The 20,610-nt window shown below is 39.6% G+C and overlaps 1 protein-coding gene across 1 annotated transcript in view; it reads left to right on the top strand.

Annotated features, from left to right (window-relative positions):
- HIP1 (huntingtin interacting protein 1) overlaps positions 1–20,610 on the top strand; it is a 199,677-nt gene that overhangs the window by 98,240 nt on the left and 80,827 nt on the right. Inside the window, 2 exon segments of the mRNA XM_053706297.1 lie at positions 7,874–7,949; positions 9,165–9,308. Of these exon segments, the coding sequence (XP_053562272.1) occupies positions 7,874–7,949; positions 9,165–9,308 (220 nt within the window).

The raw sequence follows: 20,610 nt of genomic DNA, 5'->3' as shown, positions 1-20,610 counted from the left end.
TTAAGATCGCTTCTTTATAATTATGAACTGTATCTCATAAGACATTTTTGAAATAATAAAACAGTTTTATGTGCTTGTTGTCACAAAGTTCACAGAACATGTTTATAAATAAAAATATTACAATAACATATATTAATAATAACAACAATAAATAACAGCTGCCGCAGCTGTAGAGCTAGAATTTAAAGGGGTGATTACTTGATGCAATTTGGTTGTAGGGTGCCTATATAACTCAATCATCTGACATTTGTACTTAATACAAAGTAATATAATTTAATTCTGAAATATTGGGGAAGGAGTATCCCAGTAATCACCTTTGGGAATAATGGGGCATTTGCATTCTACTGACCGCAACAGAATAATACGGGCTGGTCTTCATATTTTCTTCTTAAATGGAAAGAGTCCACAGCTGCATTCATTACTTTTGGGAAAAATAAGAACCTGGCCACCAGGACGAGGCAAAGACAACCCCCAGCCAAAGGCTTAAATACTCCTCCCACTACCCTCATCCCCCAGTCCATTCTTTGCCTTTCGTCCCAGGAGGATGACAGAGAAGTGTCAGAATTTATTTAGTCTCTTATGGGTGGGTAGTACTCTTCGGCATGGGACAGAAGTTTTAAGTAGTCCTGTCAGTCTCTTAGTGAGGGCTTGGATATAAGATAGAGTCCGGAGATGCAGGAAGAGTCTATCTGCGAAACCATCCCGACTCGTGTTAACAGCTCCTCAAGCAATTGGCGTTGTTGAACTTTGCTCCGCTGCTGCTTTCTTTTCTCAAGTCCATGGCGGAGGCGATGCTACTATCCGTCACACTTAAAGGGCCGTTTTCCTTTTCCACGGCGTAGAATCCGTAAGATCGTTTTATTTTACTTTCTTTATGAATGTACTGTAATACAAATGGTTCACGAGAGGCTACCACCTTGCGTGTCTAACTAACATAAGGGTCTCAGTGAGTCTCCTTTAGTATCTTGAAATCAAGGTTTAATACCTCCTGAGGGGGGTTATTGAACAGGGGGGTTTATAATCATGTTTGTTATGTGATTCAACCTGCTTATGTGTGGTGTTTATGGGGCTCGTGGTTGGAACATTGAGGCCTTTGGAAGTGACGCAACCTTATGGTTGGGCTTGCTTTTTTGGACTATATGGTTCACCTTGTGGTCGGGCGTGGTTACGCTCCGTCTTCCATTTCCGCATTCTTGACCGTGGTGGCGAAGGAGAAATTTAGTTTGCAGGGGTTTAGTCATAGAAGGTGGTGAGTGCCCCAGCCATTGTGGGTGTCAGGTGCCATTTTTGTTTTACTTCTTTAGTCCATATTTGCATATCCTCTATCCAGTTTATGGAGATTCTGATGCTGAGACTGTATTAATTTCAGATTCATATTCTGCGTCCGGTGAAGAATCCGGATTGGCCTTGTTGACACATGTCAACCAGTTTGTGCTGTATGCCATATGAGAACGCCTTGTTCCTCGGGTTCGGGGAATCAAGGAACAGCTGAGCTATCCGCCTCTGGGGGTCTCGTCCTCCGAGAGGTGAGTTCCTACCGCTCCATACTTCTACACATGCGGGTAACCCAGTTTCTGATTATTCCTCCATGCAGGGTGGCGTGTTCCCCCCGGAGGTTGCAGCACGTTTTTGCTTCCACATATTTTTGCCGATTATTTGTCTGCAGAGTCCAGACGTTTATGCGCGTTTGTGGTTGTGCCCTTTTGTCCCGGGTCTACCACCTTGGGGAGGGCCTATACAGTTCCCTGCGGGTGTAACTGTCCCTGAGTGTTTGTGCCTTTCGTTATAGAGTGGCGTGTCTTCGTGTTTTACTCAGACATGTTTTTCAGTTATTATATAAATTATCCTCTCCTTCTCGGATACGGAATTTTCAGTCTGCTTCGAATGGTGCACCTCATTAGACATGTGGGGATAATGTAATCTCCTGACTGTTCTGTTTTGAGAGCCTTCCCAGTTTTTTTTGGGAAGATTAGGGCTCCGTTTGGCTGGTCCTGCGGTTGACCTGTTTTCTTATTGGGCATTAACCTACGGGTTGCCTTATATTTCCTTTTATCTGATTAGGATGTCTTTTAATTTGGTTTATTATTTTCCATTTCGGAATCTTAAACTGGGATCGATACTCTCTGTTACTTCTGCGGAAGTGGTTTTGGGGACATGTTAGTCCTATGTTTGTCTGTTTTTCCTTCTTCCCTTCTGAGGGAGGATTTATGCAGCTTGATGGTTAGGACCCGGATGCAGGCTGGTCCTGTTGGGTTCGGTTCTGTCTTGTGGCTGTTCAGACACGTGGCGCCGTTCTGATCGGCTGGTCTGGTCAAGGTGCCGAGTGCTTATGTTATCATTTGTTTTACATTCAACTAAGCATTCTAGAGGACCTGTGGGTCTACAAGTCAGGAAGGATTGTCTAAGTCCTTATAGCCTTCAGTTTGGATGACTGGGTCAGTGGAGTTTCTACTGCATCATTTCTATGGCACTGGTATTGTCGAACCCTAGTGTTCCTCTCCCACGTGGTGGAGAGTTGGAGGGCTTAGTGCCTTCTTCCCGTCGAGTGAGCAGTTTGGCCTTTTTCTTTTGAGGCTCAAGGATTGTCATTGGACTTTGCAGCGGTTGGGTTGCAGAATGTAACCTGCTGCAGCTATTGCACATCGACTGTGTACTGTCTAGCTGTTTTTCTGAGACTTTGTGGTCTTCCTTTGTGGTCTCCATGCTTGGTCTCCTTTTAGGGGCCTGGAGATGTTTGTTCCCTGTTAGGGACAATGGGCATGGTTTCCTTGGGTTTGCTTGGGGTTCCTCCCGGAACAGGGGTTGGTTTGCGCCCCTTTCTCCTTGTGATCATCCGCTTGTACAGAGCTGATGTGGAGACTAGCCTTTGCTCGAGTGGTTTTGACCTTGAGGTATCCCCTTGCCTTATTGTCCTGAGGCTGTTAGTGAGTCTAGAAGCTCTAGCGTCATTGTACGACTTTTACCGCCTTGGCTCCTTAGAGAGTGGGACTTCGGCAAAAGGTGGTCTCTTCCTTTGTCGGGACTTGCAAGTTTTTCTCGTTATCCGGGTTGATCTGGATATCGCATTAGTATCCCCTGTGGTCTGGGTTGTTATTCAGATGGGGTGTTAAGTTTACGAGTTTTGTTTATCTAAACAGTTGGGGGTTTGGACCTGTTCTCCCTGGGGCTTCCGGTTCTTGATTTTCCTTCAGTATTTTCCCTTGTGGATCCCGTTGTGGGTTGTTACCGGACCTTTAGGCTCCAGGGTTGGTTCGGGGTTCCCCAGTTCCTGGAAACTTGATCTATGTCCTTTTACTCGGATTTCTTGATCTGGTCTTGGTTGGCCATGTTTTCTGAGTGTCGTTGCTTATTGGGGCTTGTGTTGCACCTTAGTTGGTTTCCCTTAAAGGGACACTGTACCCAAATTTTTTCTTTTGTGATTTAGATAGAGCATGCAATTTTTAAGCAACTTTCTAAGTTACTCCTACTATCAAATTTTCTTCATTCTCTTGGTATCTTCATTTCAAAAGCAAGAATGTAAGTTTAGATGCCGGCCCATTTTTGGTGAACAACCTGTGTTGTCCTTGCTGATTGGACAGCACCAATAAACATGTGCTCTCCAGGGTTCTGAAACAACAATTGGCTGGCTCCTTAGCTTAGATGCCTTCTTTTTTTAAATAAAGATAGCAAGAGAACGAAGAAAATTTGATAATAGGAGTAAATTAGAAAGTTGCTTAAAATTGCATGCTCTATATGAATCAAGAAAGAAAAAATTTGGGTTCAGTGTCCCTTTAACTTGCTGTAGTATCCATTGAATTCACTGCTCTGCAGGTGTATGGACTTGCAGTGTCACTGCTGCTACTATTGCACATTGGTTGCGTGTTAGCAGGCTAGTTTTAGGGGAATCACTTTCAAGGGGGATTGATCACTCCTTTAACCTGTGGCTTTTTGGCTTATGGAAGGTGCTGCCTGTTAGCCCTTTCCCCTTCTTGGGTGAGAGCTTAGTCTACTTTTTATGGAGATGTGCTCCTTTCCTTAAGGCTTCTCCTGGTTCAGGAGTTGGGACCTGTGAGTTTCCCTAGCTAAGAAGTATTTTCTCTCTAGGTTACGTTAGTAGTTCGATCCCCGGCGAGGTCTACTCAGCCTTTCCTCCTTTCGAGGTTGATAAAATGAGCAGTGCCTTGTCTCCCTTAAGGGGAGCTGCACTTACATAGTAGCTAGCTGACTCCTTAAGCTTACAAGCAGAGGGTCTAGGATTGCTCCACCTCGGGTTCCGGGTGTCACTTCTCTTCTTAGGGGACCTTGTGGAGGTTATGATTCCCCCTTTTTTGGAAGACCTGTGGGTTGGTCTAGCGCAGAGCTTTCTAAACTTTTCATGTTGGTGACACACTTTTTAGACCTACATCATTTCGCGACACAGTAATTAATTCAGTTGTACTAGCAAAAAGGAGGTTAAACTAACTTGTTTTAAAAGATACGGACACATACATAAATTATATAATAACAAAATGTATTTACAAGTAACAGTATGTATGTGCAAGAATTAAAAAAAGTTTAATAACACCAATAGCTACTTACTATTTTAATGTGATGTATGAGGTTGATGGGATGAACACAATTTCTGAATATTTGGTGGAATATTAGATAAAGACACCCACATTTCATCAAGCATTTTTAAGTTTCCACTTCCTATCCATATATCAAGAGCTAGAGCAGCAATACACTACTGGGAGCTAGTTGCAATAAACCCCCACTGACTTCTGACTTCAGCTCAGCATTTAAGCTGCCACCCTCAGAGCTCGGTGAGTCCGATTGACTACTGCCCACACTGCAAACACACTGCTGTCCCACTCAAGGACTATACATGCAGTCACGAGCCAATTAAGGAGACTACACATGCAGTCAGAAGCCAATGTTCCGCCAAAGCCGCCAATGGGAATAATTTCAGTTCCCACTGAGCTGCGCCAATTGGTTAAGATGATCTGTGACCCACAAGGTATCAATCATGTGTCAACCATGTGATATGCATAGCAGGCAGGCGGAAAGTCAGAAACCAAAAAAATAAATTTAAAAAAATTTGTGCTGAAGCAGGGACACACCTACACACTGCTGCCGACACACTAGTGTGTCCCGACACACAGTTTGGAAAGCACTGGTCTAGCGGCTTGGATTGCCTAGAGGGTGCCCTCTGTCTGGGAGTTGTCTTTTGTAATCTGTTCTTTGACTGGCCGCTTTTGCTCTCAGCAAGTATTCCCTGTGTCATCCTGAGGATGGGGGCATGTTCTTGACTCAAGGTTTTTCGTCTTTGTCTGTTACACGTTTTTTTGTAGCGGAATACTTCAGTGTTCCAAGTTAAGGACTATGTGAGGACTCCGTCTTCTGTTGTCTTTGGTGCTTTTACACAACGTTTGAGAGAAAGTTTTATATGCCTGGTCCTATACCTCCAGTTTCCCTGGTCTAGGCGTAGTCTCCCCTTGTCTGTTGGGACCCATTTTGGCCCTTGTGAGCTGGGCTCGCTCTGGGGGGTTTTCCTTTTATGGATCTTGTGACCTTTCAATTTTTTTTCCTTCGGTTCTTCCTGGCCCTCTCCCTTTGGGAGTTTAGGCTTGTGTTCCTTTCTTTAGTGAGGGGTGAGTGTGGAGGGACCGACGGGGCGATGGTGGAGGGGCGATGGTGTCTCCTGGAGGCCTGTTGGCTCAGTTGAGTCCAAGCTTGTGGTCTCTAGCTAGGTTCTGCACTACCTGTGAGTCAGTGTCCTCGGGGCTTTTCCTTTCAAAGTTTTCTCAGCTTTGGACGAAGCTGGGGTTTTTGTGGGTAGTGGATTCAGACTTTGTGCCCTCAGAATGGACCGCCTAATGTACCCTCCCGTCTTGGCATTCAGTCCTCTATAGCTTGGGTATTGCTTTCCCAAAAGTAATGAATGCAGCTGTGGACACTTTCCATTTAAGAAGAAAAACATAAATTATGCTTACCTGATAATTTTCTTTTCTTCTGATGGAAAGAGTCCACAGCTCCCCACCCGTAATTTTTATGTGGGGCGTCCTTATTTTATTCTTCTGGCACTTTTTACCCTGATATTTCTTCTACTGTTCCTTGTTCCTCGGCAGAATGACTGGGGGATGACGGGAGTGGGAGGAGTATTTAAGCCTTTGGCTGGGGTGTCTTTGCCTCCTCCTGGTGGCCAGGTTCTTATTTTCCCAAAAGTAATGAATGCAGCTGTGGACTCTTTCCATCAGAAGAAAAGATAATTATCAGGTAAGCATAATTTATGTTTTTTTCCAGGGCTGCTTTTTATTCCCAGTCCAGCCCTGGCTGAGGATGTTCCTCAGAGTACAGTATGTTTTGAGCATAATTGTTCAAGATGAGAACTAGCAGTATAACATGCAATCTAGCAATTATAATAATTTTTCAAAAGTTAGTGGCAAGTTCTTATTAAGGAACAGAAGCATCTCTGCATGTTCAGCTATAAGTATGTTTCTGCTATCAGTAAGGACGTTTGACACTAAGCTGAATAGTCTTTAATTTTTCACACTACTGCATGGGTCAGAAAGATATTTTTGGGCCATTAAATCTCAGTTTATTAACTGCCCAGTACTTCAGGGGTTTGTCTGAATGAGGTACAGTGATCTCTCCCAGGTAGGCTTTCAGCTGTAAAGTAGCAGCTTTTGGAGCACTGCTTTGACATACAATAATACAAATAACATCAATTTGTATTGGCAGAACATAAGTTAACAATGTTTAGTTAAAGGGATAGAAAACCCAACATTTTATTTTATGATTTGGATAGAACAAACAATTTTAAACTTTCCAATTTACTTTCCCTTGTTATCCTTTTCTGATGGAACAGTATTGCACTACTGGCAGCTAGCTGAACACATCCAGTTAGCCAATCACAAGAGACAAATGTGTGCAGGCACCAATTAGTGTCAGGGTTTTTTCCATGTTTTGTTTGCCATGTGCTGCTGGCAGCCTTTTTACTCACCTCTCTTGCTGACTCTGGTGCATACTGTGTGATGCTGCTCATTTCCTGCACTTCCTTTTATGGCCAGACTCGTGTACGTCATCCGTGTGAGACAGGATGCAGTCTCAGAATTGTGATGTCATCACTTATTATTTAAAGGGCCTCTGTTCAGTATGCTTTGCCCTTGCGTTGTCTCAGACCTGTTTGTTAGAGCGCCTGTGTATTACCTGGCTGTCTGACGTCCCTCCTGGTTCCTGATCCCCGGCTTGTTCCTGACTCTGCTGTTCTCTTTGTTCCTGATTTTGGCTCGTATGACTACTCTCTTTGGCTGCTGACTCGGCTCGTCTGACTACCAGCTCTGGTTTTTATTCCTGGCTTGTTATTTGACTTGTGGACTTTTTATTATTTTTTGCTTTTAATAAAGGTGTGATTATTTTTGCACTTCTCGTCTCAGTCTGATTCCTGGCACCCTGACAATTAGCAGCCAGCTCCCACTAGTGTGGGATATGTGCGTATTCATTTTCATCAAGTGATACCAACAGAACGAAGCACATATGAAAATAGAAGTGAATTTAAAATTGTCTTAAAATTACATGCTCTGTCTGAATCATGCAAGTTTAATTTTGAGTTTCCTAGCCCTTTAAGTCTTCACTCCAGCTTAAAATGAAATTGGAACATGAAGTTTGAAAAACGCCATGGCGTATGGGTAGGAATTGGAGGTATCGGTTTTAGTATTGGTGCATTTGCATGAGTACAAGTACTCATGCAAATACTTGGTATCGGCACCGATACTAGTATTGGTATCAGTGCAACCCTAATGGAAACAGTGAATGATGAGTAATCATAGGGAGCGGTAATTTACACAAGGAGAGATGTATGCGGATTCAGAATAAATTGGACTAATAATACGATTTGGCATTTTTCTTTTCACAGGCTGAAGGATTTGTTTTATCGCTCAAGTAACTTGCAATACTTCAAACGTCTCTTACAGATTCCTCAGCTACCTGAGGTACGGTTACGTATTTAACTGGACTCTTACCATGAAGAGAGCCTACGTCTTCATTTTTACTTAGTCATTATTTTATGTTTTCATTTCCAGATATATATATATATATATACACACACACACACCATATACACACACACACACACACACATATATATATATATATATATATATATATATATATATATATATATATATATATATATACAGTATATATATATATATACATATAGACACCATATACGTATATATATATATATATATATATATATATATATATATATATATATATATATATATATATATATATATAGTAATCAATATAAGATGTATTTCTCACTATAATTTCAAGCTTTCAAGCTACTGATATTCTCCACCCATCGACTTGATTATTTTAAATTTAAATTATTTTAAACTTGACTCACCTCATATGCACCTCAAAAAACTTTCACTTTTAATCAATCAATTTGTATATATATTGATCTATGGTTATATGCAAGGCTGTATATTTTTGGTTCATTGCTAGTCTCAGACTAGTAATAAATTGAAGCGGATGTGTAAGAAATTGGGATTTTCCCTATTTTTAATATTGAGTGAACTAGTAAATTTTTCTCTCCTGACTTTTAACATATTTCCTCTGACTAGTAAACTATAATAATATACTTCTGCCCCTGGTTATATGTATATAGTAATTATTGTAATGGGGCAGCGTGTGTCTATTCAGAGCTACATATACGCTTAAAGCAATTACTTTATTAATCAATTATCTTATGCTATGAAATAACCCTATGCAATGTGTCACTCAAGTCTTATGGGTTAATCCAGTGTTCACTGCTGCTTAGGTTACTATACATGTTTTATACTGCAGAAGTTAAATGATGAAAACAACAACGCTCTAATGGAAACCTATGTCCATAATGTGACAAGGCTAAACTTCTTTGTAAAGCATCTTGAAGAATGAAGTACCCGTATATACAATAAAGGCACAAACACAAACATGCACTTAAAATTCCAAAGCTTTATTTAAACCTGTATGTTTAATGCAGTTTTAATAAAGGTTTTGTGTGTTTATTTTATTTAACACTAAAACCTCTCTGTAGCTGCACACCTGACTTTTCCTCTCTTTGCACTTTAACTTTGTCAGATGTTCAGATTATCTGAACCTATCTTTGTTGTGGTTTATTTACATAAATTTGCTTTACTGTATTTTTATAACAGAACCCCCCTAACTTCTTGCGTGCCTCGGCCTTGTCTGAGCATATTAGTCCAGTGGTGCTACTACCAACAGGAAACTCTCCTCCTGACAGTGAGACACTAGTAGAGACTGATGACCTTGTGGGAATGGATTCATCATCCCATCAGGTAAGAAAGAACCTTGTGTTTCCTTTTATCATTTTTACACCATTTAGCTTAATTAGAAGTCTGTTATTATGAGGAGCAAAAATGTGTTTGAATAATCATGAGTTATAATATCCAGAACCTTGTGTTACCATCTTTTTACAGTAATAGACAAACCTCATTCTCTATAGTGCAATTTCTAGTGTTATTGAAAAATTTTTTAGACTATATTATTGCAATGGAGGAAATCTCGTCACTAAGTGATTTAATCATTTACAGTGTGAGAACTTTTAAAATACCGTTCTAGAAGACGAGATCAGTTGTGGCCACTTTCTACTAAAAAAACTAATTTCACACAAAGTTCTTCTTGATTTCTGATGTACATATTGCAAAACCTGAAAAGGGTGTTTTCTCAATGATTGGAAAAAATGGAACTTAAATACTTTTAAATTATTAAACGTGCCAATATAACCATTGTACAAACAAATCCGGTATACCCATCATGACTTTATATAAATGGATTTCATATTGCTTACTAGTTATCAGGATGGATTCGGATTACAATCTGTTAATCTCACACATGTAAATGATGATTCCCCTCACACACTGTACGAAGGGGTTTAATTTAATACAACTCTAATGTAAACATAAGAGCTGTGAAACGACCATTGTATATGTCAGTTTAGATTGGTTTCCCAGTTTTGATTTAATTCAGATAGAGCATGCAATTTTAAGCAACTTTATAATTTATTCCTATTATCAATTTTTATTTGATCTATTTGTATCTATTTGAAAAGAATGAGTGCAAGCTTGGAACCAGTCTATTTTTTGTTCAGCACCCTGGGTAGAGCATGCTAATTGGTGGCTAAATGTAGCAAACTTTATATTTGAAAACATTTAATCTTAGTCGCTCACTTTCTGAAAACAAAACTTCCCTAGCTCTGTGAAGTGAGAATGAGATGCCTTCACCAGCAAACAAAAAAATCTTCTCAAAGAAGCAAGAATATCTGTTATTCACAAAAAAAACTCTGGCACCTTTTTAAATCCTATTTTAGATGCAAAATAAAAAAAAAAGTTTATTTTAAAGGGATATTAAAAAACACATTGAGATTGTCATATAAAATGTTTAATTATGTGTAGTAAATATTTTAATTACTTTGGCCTTGTTTTTCTGTAATTTAACCTGAAAATTCTTGGTTTTCTCAATTTCTTTGAGTTTCTATAAAGTAATGGGCACCATCATGATGAAACATAGGGCAGATATAGAACAGCCAATTAGCTAACAGTGAAATCTATATTTGTTATGCTCTCATTTTTGGTCTATATCAAAAATGGCCTTCATCAATCAAATGATCCATTTTGAATGGCAAGTGCTTTAGCATAGCTTCAGTTAATGTCTAAATGCATCATTGCATAAAGTTCTACTTAGGTAATGCTTAGTTCATGATCTAATCAATAAATTGGAAGACTCTTAAACAGCAACTGTCCATTATCCACTTGAATATTTAGAAACTTCCAGAAGAAAAAGTTTTCAGCTGTGCTGTCCAGTAAGTTACATCACTTCCTCTGTAACATTTCTTTCTATTTATTTAGAGTATTTTATAGTTTGAAGGTCTCCTATGTATGATAATATATTTTAAGCCTTTTTAATATATTAAAAAATATATTTTAAAGAATATTATACTTGGAAAAGTAATTTAAATGAGCTTTGTTTTTTTGTTGCATTTAAAAGTAGCCATTTTTATTACAGTATTTGGCAAAAGTGTATGTTATTGTGCAGAAAACTTTAAGTTTATTTATGCAGTAACATATTTTAACATGTTTAAATAGTTATAGAAATATCTGTGTTTTCTGCCTGACTATTGACAAACAAAGTATACAGCAAGGCCACATCTTTAGGATATTATTATTATTATTATTATTACTTTTACTAGAAGCATTTCTGCTAATTGAAGTATATTGCAAAAATACTTCTACTTAATTTGAAATGTACCCATACACATTTCAATTTTGACCTTTATATCCCTTTAAGAATGCTTTCCAGAAAAATTAAATTATTTACAATTGCTTGCAAAAATAATGTTTAAATTTGAAATAGCAAAATCTTTTTAAAAAACCGCCTACTCTAAATCAGAAACTTTATTTTGACTATATTCTGTTATATACGCATTTCCTCTAAATAAAAAAAATCTGTCATTCTAATTTCAAATAAAATGTAATTCTTATTGCACTAGGTAAATAATTATGCAACCAACGTGCCCTTCCCAAACATATATATCTTTCCTTTGGAAAATAAAATGGTTGGCTAAGATTAGAGTACATTTAGTGGCATGGTTTCTTATTATGTAAATAAATCACCATTTCAATACTTGTTTTTGAAAATTGTTCTCACTAATTGACATCCTGTATTGTGTTCTATCATAGAATAAGGGTTTTCACATCACAAGTCACTAAATATATATTTTTCCTTTTGTTTATTCTAGTTTCTGTTAAAACAATACTAAATATTGTTGTTTATTCTAGTTTCTGTTAAAAACAATACTAAATAATTCAAATGGGATCTTTCTTTAAATATCCCTTGTTGTGAAAATCTGTAGACACTATAAAGACATTCCCAGAAGCATGGCATGTTATTAGTATGTGGATTTTGAGCATTGAATGTTGAAAAGTGAAAGGTATTGATATTTTAAAATATACCTTACCGCTGTTGAAACAATTTTGGAGAACTGCTGCCTAATTTCATCTATGTTTTTGAACCACTCTTAGATAATATGTTTTGGTGATTATCAGCAGGTTTGATTATGTCATAAATCACTAGCTATCTAAAAAGTTACATAATAATTGTATTTTAATGGGGAAAAAAACTAGAATTTTAAAAATGTAATTATTTTTCTTCTGTTATGTGTGATCAGTCCACGGGTCATCATTACTTCTGGGATATAACTCCTCCCCAACAGGAAATGCAAGAGGATTCACCCAGCAGAGCTGTATATAGCTCCTCCCCTCTACGTCAGTCCCAGTCATTCTCTTGCACCCAACGACTAGATAGGATGTGTGAGAGGACTATGGTGATTATACTTAGTTTTTATGACTTCAATCAAAAGTTTGTTATTTTACAATAGCACCGGAGCGTGTTATTACTTCTCTGGCAGACTTTGAGGAAGAATCTACCAGAGTTTTTTACTATGATTTTAACCGGAGTAGTTAAGATCATATTGCTGTTCTCGGCCATCTGAGGGAGGTAAAAGCTTCAGATCAGGGGACAGCGGGCAGATGAATCTGCATTGAGGTATGTAGCAGTTTTTATTTTCTGAATGGAATTGATGAGAAAATCCTGCTATACCGTTATAATGACATGTATGTATACACTTCAGTATTCTGGGAATGGTATTTCACCGGAACTACTCTGTTAAGGTTACTAATCCTTTTAATAAGTATTATCATGTTAAACGTTTTTGCTGGAATGTAGAATCGTTTACATTGCTGAGGTACTGAGTGAATAAATGTTTGGGCATTATTTTCCACTTGGCAGTTTGCTTTAAATTGTGACAGTTTCGTTTCTCTTCACTGCTGTGTGTGAGAGGGAGGGGCCGTTTTTGGCGCTCTTTGTTACGCATCAAAAATTTCCAGTCAGCTACTATTATATTTCCTGCATGATCCGGCTCATCTCTGACAGATCTCAGGGGTCTTCAAACTTCTTTGAAGGGAGGTACATTCTCTCAGCAGAGCTGTGAGAATTTTATATTGACTGTGAATAAAAACGTTTCTCTGTAATTTTATGTAAAAGTTGTGTTATTTTAAAGTTGATGCTATAACTGTTTTTCAGTTCATTATCTCAACTGTCATTTAATCGTTTAAGTACCTCTTTGAGGCACAGTACGTTTTTGCTAAAAAAGATTATAACCAGGTTGCAAGTTATTGCTAGTGTGTTAAACATGTCTGACTCAGAGGAAGATATCTGTGTCATTTGTTCCAATGCCAAGGTGGAGCCCAATAGAAATTTATGTACTAACTGTATTGATGCTACTTTAAATAAAAGTCAATCTGTACAATGTGAACAAATTTCACCAAACTGCGAGGGGAGAGTTATGCCGACTAACTCGCCTCACGCGGCAGTACCTGCATCTCCCGCCCGGGAGGTGAGTGATATTATGGCGCCTAGTACATCTGGGCGGCCATTACAGATAACATTACATGATATGGCTGCTGTTATGACTGAAGTTTTGTCTAAATTACCAGAACTAAGAGGCAAGCGTGATCACTCTGGGGTGAGAACAGAGTGCGCTGACAATACTAGGGCCATGTCTGATACTGCGTCACAGATTGCAGAGCATGAGGACGGAGAGCTTCATTCTGTGGGTGACGGTTCTGATCCAAACAGATTGGATTCAGATATTTCAAATTTTAAATTTAAATTGGAGAACCTCCGTGTATTACTAGGGGAGGTCTTAGCAGCTCTTAATGATTGTAACACCGTTGCAATACCAGAGAAACTGTGTAGGTTGGATAAATACTTTGCGGTACCGGCGAGTACTGACGTTTTTCCTATACCTAAGAGATTAACTGAAATTGTTACTAAGGAGTGGGATAGACCCGGTGTGCCGTTCTCACCCCCTCCAATATTTAGAAAGATGTTTCCAATAGACGCCACCACTCGGGACTTATGGCAAACGGTCCCTAAGGTGGAGGGAGCAGTTTCTACTTTAGCTAAGCGTACCACTATCCCGGTGGAGGATAGCTGTGCTTTTTCAGATCCAATGGATAAAAAATTAGAGGGTTACCTTAAGAAAATGTTTGTTCAACAAGGTTTTATATTGCAACCCCTTGCATGTATCGCGCCGATTACGGCTGCGGCAGCATTTTGGATTGAGTCTCTGGAAGAGAACCTTAGTTCATCTACGCTAGACGACATTATGGACAGGCTTAGAGTCCTTAAACTAGCTAATTCATTCATTTCGGAGGCCGTAGTACATTTAACCAAACTTACGGCTAAGAACTCAGGATTCGCCATACAGGCACGTAGGGCACTGTGGCTAAAATCCTGGTCAGCTGATGTTACTTCTAAGTCCAAATTACTTAATATACCTTTCAAGGGGCAGTCCTTATTTGGGCCCGGTTTGAAAGAAATTATCGCTGACATTACAGGAGGTAAGGGCCACGCCCTACCTCAAGACAAAGCCAAAGCTAAGGCTAGACAGTCTAATTTTCGTCCCTTTCGGAATTTCAAAACGGGAGCAGCATCAACCTCCACTGCACCAAAACAGGAAGGAGCTGTTGCTCGTTACAGGCAAGGCTGGAAGCCTAACCAGTCCTGGAACAAGGGCAAACAGGCCAGGAAACCTGCTGCTGCCCCAAAGACAGCATGAACCGAGAGCCCCCGATCCGGGACCGGATCTAGTGGGGGGCAGACTTTCTCTCTTCGCCCAGGCCTGGGCAAGAGATGTTCAGGATCCCTGGGCGCTAGAGATCATATCTCAGGGATACCTTCTAGACTTCAAATTATCTCCCCCAAGAGGGAGATTTCATCTGTCAAGGTTGTCAACAAACCAGATAAAGAAAGAAGCGTTTCTACGCTGTGTACAAGATCTGTTATTAATGGGAGTGATCCATCCGGTTCCGCGGTCGGAACAAGGACAAGGGTTCTACTCAAACCTGTTTGTGGTTCCCAAAAAAGAGGGAACTTTCAGGCCAATCTTAGATTTAAAGATTCTAAACAAATTCCTAAGAGTTCCATCGTTCAAAATGGAAACTATTCGGACAATCTTGCCCATGATCCAAAAGGGTCAGTACATGACCACAGTGGATTTAAAAGATGCTTACCTTCACATACCGATCCACAAAGATCATCACCGGTATCTACGGTTTGCCTTCCTAGACAGGCACTACCAGTTTGTAGCTCTTCCATTCGGATTGGCTACGGCCCCAAGAATCTTCACAAAGATTCTAGGTGCCCTTCTGGCGGTACTAAGACCACGAGGGATTTCGGTAGCTCCGTACCTAGACGACATTCTAATACAAGCTTCAAGCTTTCAAACTGCCAAGTCTCATACAGAGTTAGTTCTGGCATTTCTAAGGTCGCATGGATGGAAAGTGAACGAAAAGAAGAGTTCTCTTTTTCCTCTCACAAGAGTTCCATTCTTGGGGACTCTTATAGATTCTGTAGCAATGAAGATTTACCTGACAGAAGACAGGTTATCAAAACTTCAAAATGCATGCCGTGTCCTTCATTCCATTCAACACCCGTCAGTAGCTCAATGCATGGAGGTGATCGGCTTAATGGTAGCGGCAATGGACATAGTACCTTTTGCACGCCTACACCTCAGACCGCTGCAATTGTGCATGCTAAGTCAGTGGAATGGGGATTACTCAGATTTGTCCCCTACTCTGAATCTGAATCAAGAGACCAGAAATTCTCTTCTATGGTGGCTTTATCGGCCACACCTGTCCAGGGGGATGCCATTCAGCAGGCCAGACTGGACAATTGTAACAACAGACGCCAGCCTACTAGGTTGGGGCGCTGTCTGGAATTCTCTGAAGGCTCAGGGACTATGGAATCAGGAGGAGAGTCTCCTTCCAATAAACATTCTGGAATTGAGAGCAGTTCTCAATGCCCTTCTGGCTTGGCCCCAATTAACAACTCGGGGGTTCATCAGGTTTCAGTCGGACAACATCACGACTGTAGCTTACATCAACCATCAGGGAGGGACAAGAAGCTCCCTAGCAATGATGGAAGTATCAAAGATAATTCGCTGGGCAGAGTCTCACTCTTGCCACCTGTCAGCAATCCACATCCCGGGAGTGGAGAACTGGGAGGCGGATTTCTTGAGTCGCCAGACTTTTCATCCGGGGGAGTGGGAACTTCATCCGGAGGTCTTTGCCCAAATACTTCGACGTTGGGGCAGACCAGAGATAGATCTCATGGCGTCTCGCCAGAACGCCAAACTTCCTCGCTACGGGTCCAGATCCAGGGATCCGGGAGCGGCTCTGATAGATGCTTTGACAGCACCTTGGAACTTCGGGATGGCTTATGTCTTCCCGCCCTTCCCGCTGCTTCCTCGATTGATTGCCAAAATCAAACAGGAGAGAGCATCAGTGATTCTAATAGCGCCTGCATGGCCACGCAGGACTTGGTATGCAGATCTAGTGGACATGTCATCCTGTCCGCCTTGGTCTCTACCTCTAAGACAGGACCTTCTGATACAGGGTCCATTCAAACATCAAAATCTAACTTCTCTGAAGCTGACTGCTTGGAAATTGAACGCTTGATTTTATCAAAACGTGGTTTTTCTGAGTCGGTTATTGATACCCTGATACAGGCTAGGAAACCTGTTACCAGAAGGATTTACCATAAAATATGGCGTAAATACCTATACTGGTGCGAATCCAAGGGTTACTCCTGGAGTAAGGTTAGGATCCCTAGGATATTGTCCTTTCTACAAGAAGGTTTAGAAAAGGGTTTATCAGCTAGTTCATTAAAGGGACAGATTTCAGCTCTGTCCATCTTGTTACACAGGCGTCTGTCAGAAAATCCAGACGTCCAGGCCTTTTGTCAGGCTTTAACTAGGATCAAGCCTGTGTTTAAAGCTGTTGCTCCGCCATGGAGTTTAAACTTAGTTCTTAACGTTTTACAGGGTGTTCCGTTTGAACCCCTTCATTCCATTGATATAAAATTGTTATCTTGGAAAGTTCTGTTTTTAATGGCTATTTCCTCGGCTCGAAGAGTCTCTGAGTTATCAGCCTTACATTGTGATTCTCCTTACCTGATTTTTCACTCAGACAAGGTAGTTCTGCGTACTAAACCTGGGTTCTTACCTAAGGTAGTCACTAACAGGAATATCAATCAAGAGATTGTTGTTCCATCCTTGTGTCCAAATCCTTCTTCAAAGAAGGAACGTCTTCTACACAATCTGGATGTAGTTCGTGCCCTCAAGTTCTACTTGCAGGCAACTAAAGATTTTCGCCAAACTTCTTCCCTGTTTGTCGTTTATTCTGGACAGAGGAGAGGTCAAAAAGCTTCTGCTACCTCTCTATCTTTTTGGCTTCGTAGCATAATACGTTTAGCCTATGAGACTGCTGGACAGCAGCCTCCTGAAAGAATTACAGCTCACTCCACTAGAGCTGTGGCTTCCACTTGGGCCTTTAAGAATGAGGCCTCTGTTGAACAGATTTGCAAGGCTGCAACTTGGTCTTCGCTTCATACTTTTTCCAAATTTTACAAATTTGACACTTTTGCTTCTTCGGAGGCTATTTTTGGGAGAAAGGTTCTTCAGGCAGTGGTTCCTTCTGTATAGTGAGCCTGCCTATCCCTCCCGTCATCCGTGTACTTTTGCTTTGGTATTGGTATCCCAGAAGTAATGATGACCCGTGGACTGATCACACATAACAGAAGAAAACATAATTTATGCTTACCTGATAAATTCCTTTCTTCTGTTGTGTGATCAGTCCACGGCCCGCCCTGTTTTTAAGGCAGGTAAATATTTTTTAAATTATACTCCAGTCACCACTTCACCCTTGGTTACTCCTTTCTCGTTGATTCTTGGTCGAATGACTGGGACTGACGTAGAGGGGAGGAGCTATATACAGCTCTGCTGGGTGAATCCTCTTGCATTTCCTGTTGGGGAGGAGTTATATCCCAGAAGTAATGATGACCCGTGGACTGATCACACAACAGAAGAAAGGAATTTATCAGGTAAGCATAAATTATGTTTTTTTTTTTTGGGGGGGGGGCTATTTGTTCTACCTGCAGTTGTTTTTTTAGAAAGTATTTATAGAATCTCACATTTCTTTTAATATTTATTCAGTATAAAACTAATTACAAACCTTGGTATAGGTGAATTTCAAGATGTTTTTAAGACTTCAATGTGTGTCAAATATCAGCCATATCAACTATAAGCACTACTCTTAATTTAATTACTTCTAAATCTCTTTCAATCTATTTCCTTGCTTTATGAAAGGATCTTCCTTTTTATAGAGAGGGGAACCTTTTCCCATTTTTCTAACCATTTTTTTTATTCTTTTGTGTACATTCTTGGTATGTAAAAGGTTAAAATTTATTACATGTTTGCACATGATGTTGCTATTTCTATTTCATACAAATTATTCATTATCCTCCTATGTACATAAGACATTAGGTAAATGATCAGTATTATGGTCCGTAAAAATTTAAATTGGATTGAGCATAAGAATGATTACTTCTACTATAATTCCACCTGAAATCATTTTGCTCTCAAAACAATTAAAATTGAAACAATTATCTCTTCTAGGTGGTCTCAAGTCTCTATTCTTCGAATAAAATCATAATCAAACCTGCTGAAAAGGGGGTCATTATGACCAAAGAATATTATTTAAGAGTCTTATCATCAATTGAACGATTCAGAAACATACGTGAAATTAAAAGGTAAACCTACAAAATTGTTTCTATAGAGACTACATCTATATTTGAATAAGGGTGCATCATATGGGATTTTGAGCATGCCAATTTGTCAATAGTCAATATCCAATGGTGGCTATATGTAATTTTCTGATCTAAAAAAACATATAACATGCCCTTGGGAATGGTCTATATTTAGTCTATAGAATGTGGTCTTTTATTAGTAACAATACATAGATTCATTTTTACAAGAATATTATATGAAGGAAAAGATCTCATTTGAAGAAATCTGTAAAAAAAATTAACAGATGATTTTAAATTTACGGAGAAAGGTATGTTTTAGTGACATTTGGGTAGATTTATTAAAGGTTGAGCGGACATGATTCACTCTAGCAAATCATGTCCGCTCGACCTTGCTGAATGCTGACAGCATACGCTGTCGGCATTTAACATTGCACAAGCATTTCTGGTGAAATGCTTGTGCAATGCCACCCCCTGCTCACTGGCGTGCAATCGACCACTAGCAGGGGCCGTCAATCTTCCCAATCGGAACAGGATGATTTCAGTCCACCACCTAAAAGGTGGAGAAGTTAAAGAGCAGCAGTCTTAAGACCGCTGCTTCTTAACTTCCATTTCAGGCGGACCTGAAACGAAACGATGGGGTTTTGATGCAGCATCCGCTGCTTAATAAATCGACCCCATTAAGTGAACTCCCAAATCTATTATTTAGCATAATAAAGGATGTCAAGCGGTGAGAACAAAGAAGAGCTGAGATTGTAGATTTACATATCTATAATATAATGGAATATTTTAGTTTCTACTTTTTAGTCTCACATGTCTTTTTATTTTCAGTAGAAGGGAAAGTAATAGGTTGGAAAGACTAGCTGGGTCCATAGTTGGTTCTTTATTTGAAAAGAAAAATTGGAACTCATGTTTCTGAATCATCTAGAGTCTGATATTCAAAAGCTCTCCAGTGGAGAGATCCCTAAAATTTTTTTAGAAAGACAAATTTTAATTTGAAAGACATTTATCTCACTATGAAGGGTTTTATATGTGAAGGAGAGACACCTACATTACAAGGTCTAAAAAAAATCCCAGCAAGCTTTTGATTATGCTCTTAGAGTCAAACATCTGCAGTAAGAAACTTACTACTGAAAGTTAAAGTTTCTGACTTGGATATGGAAAAAAATCAAAAATAAAAACACACATTGGTTTTCATTAAGTGCCAAATCTGAGTGTTTTTTTTTTCAATTAATCTTGTATTTTGTTTCTTGAAGGGTCATGAAAGTAAAAATTAAATATTCTGATAGAGCATGTAATTTTCAACAATGATCCAAATTGTTTTTGCTTGTTAGGCTCTGGAGCGTGCACTATATAGCGCTGAGCTTGCAACAATGTTTGTAACAATGTTATATGTTATTACAAACACTGTTGCCATTTAGTGCACATGCTGCTAAGCCTACATATACAAAGGATACCATGATACCAAGTAAATGTAATAATAGAAACACATTTTAAAGTTGTTTTTTTTTTATTATTTCATAGATTTTCGAATATTTGAATTTCTGTGTTTAGAAATTATTAAACGGGTTTTGCATTGGGAACTGATTGCTGTATATGGCGCATATTTATGATGGTGCGAACGGACATAATCCGATATAGTGGATCATCTCTGCTGCACATCGATAAATGCAGACAGCATACGCTTTCTGCATTTATCATTGCACCAGCAGTTCTTGTGAACTGCTGGTGCAATGCCGCCCCCTGTAGATTTACGGCCAATCGTCCGCTAGCAGGGGGGTGTCAATCAACCCGATCGTATTCGATCGGGTTGATTTCTAGCGATTTCTGTCCACGGGCTCAGAGCAGGCGGACAGGTTATGGAGCAGCGGTCTTTAGACCGCTGCTTCATAACTTCTGTTTCCGGTGAGCCTTCAGGGGCTTGACAAATATGCC

Source organism: Bombina bombina, chromosome 3 (genome assembly GCF_027579735.1).
Source record: "Bombina bombina isolate aBomBom1 chromosome 3, aBomBom1.pri, whole genome shotgun sequence".
In the NCBI taxonomy this organism is placed as follows: domain Eukaryota; kingdom Metazoa; phylum Chordata; class Amphibia; order Anura; family Bombinatoridae; genus Bombina; species Bombina bombina.
This window is presented reverse-complemented; position numbering and strand designations above follow the sequence as displayed.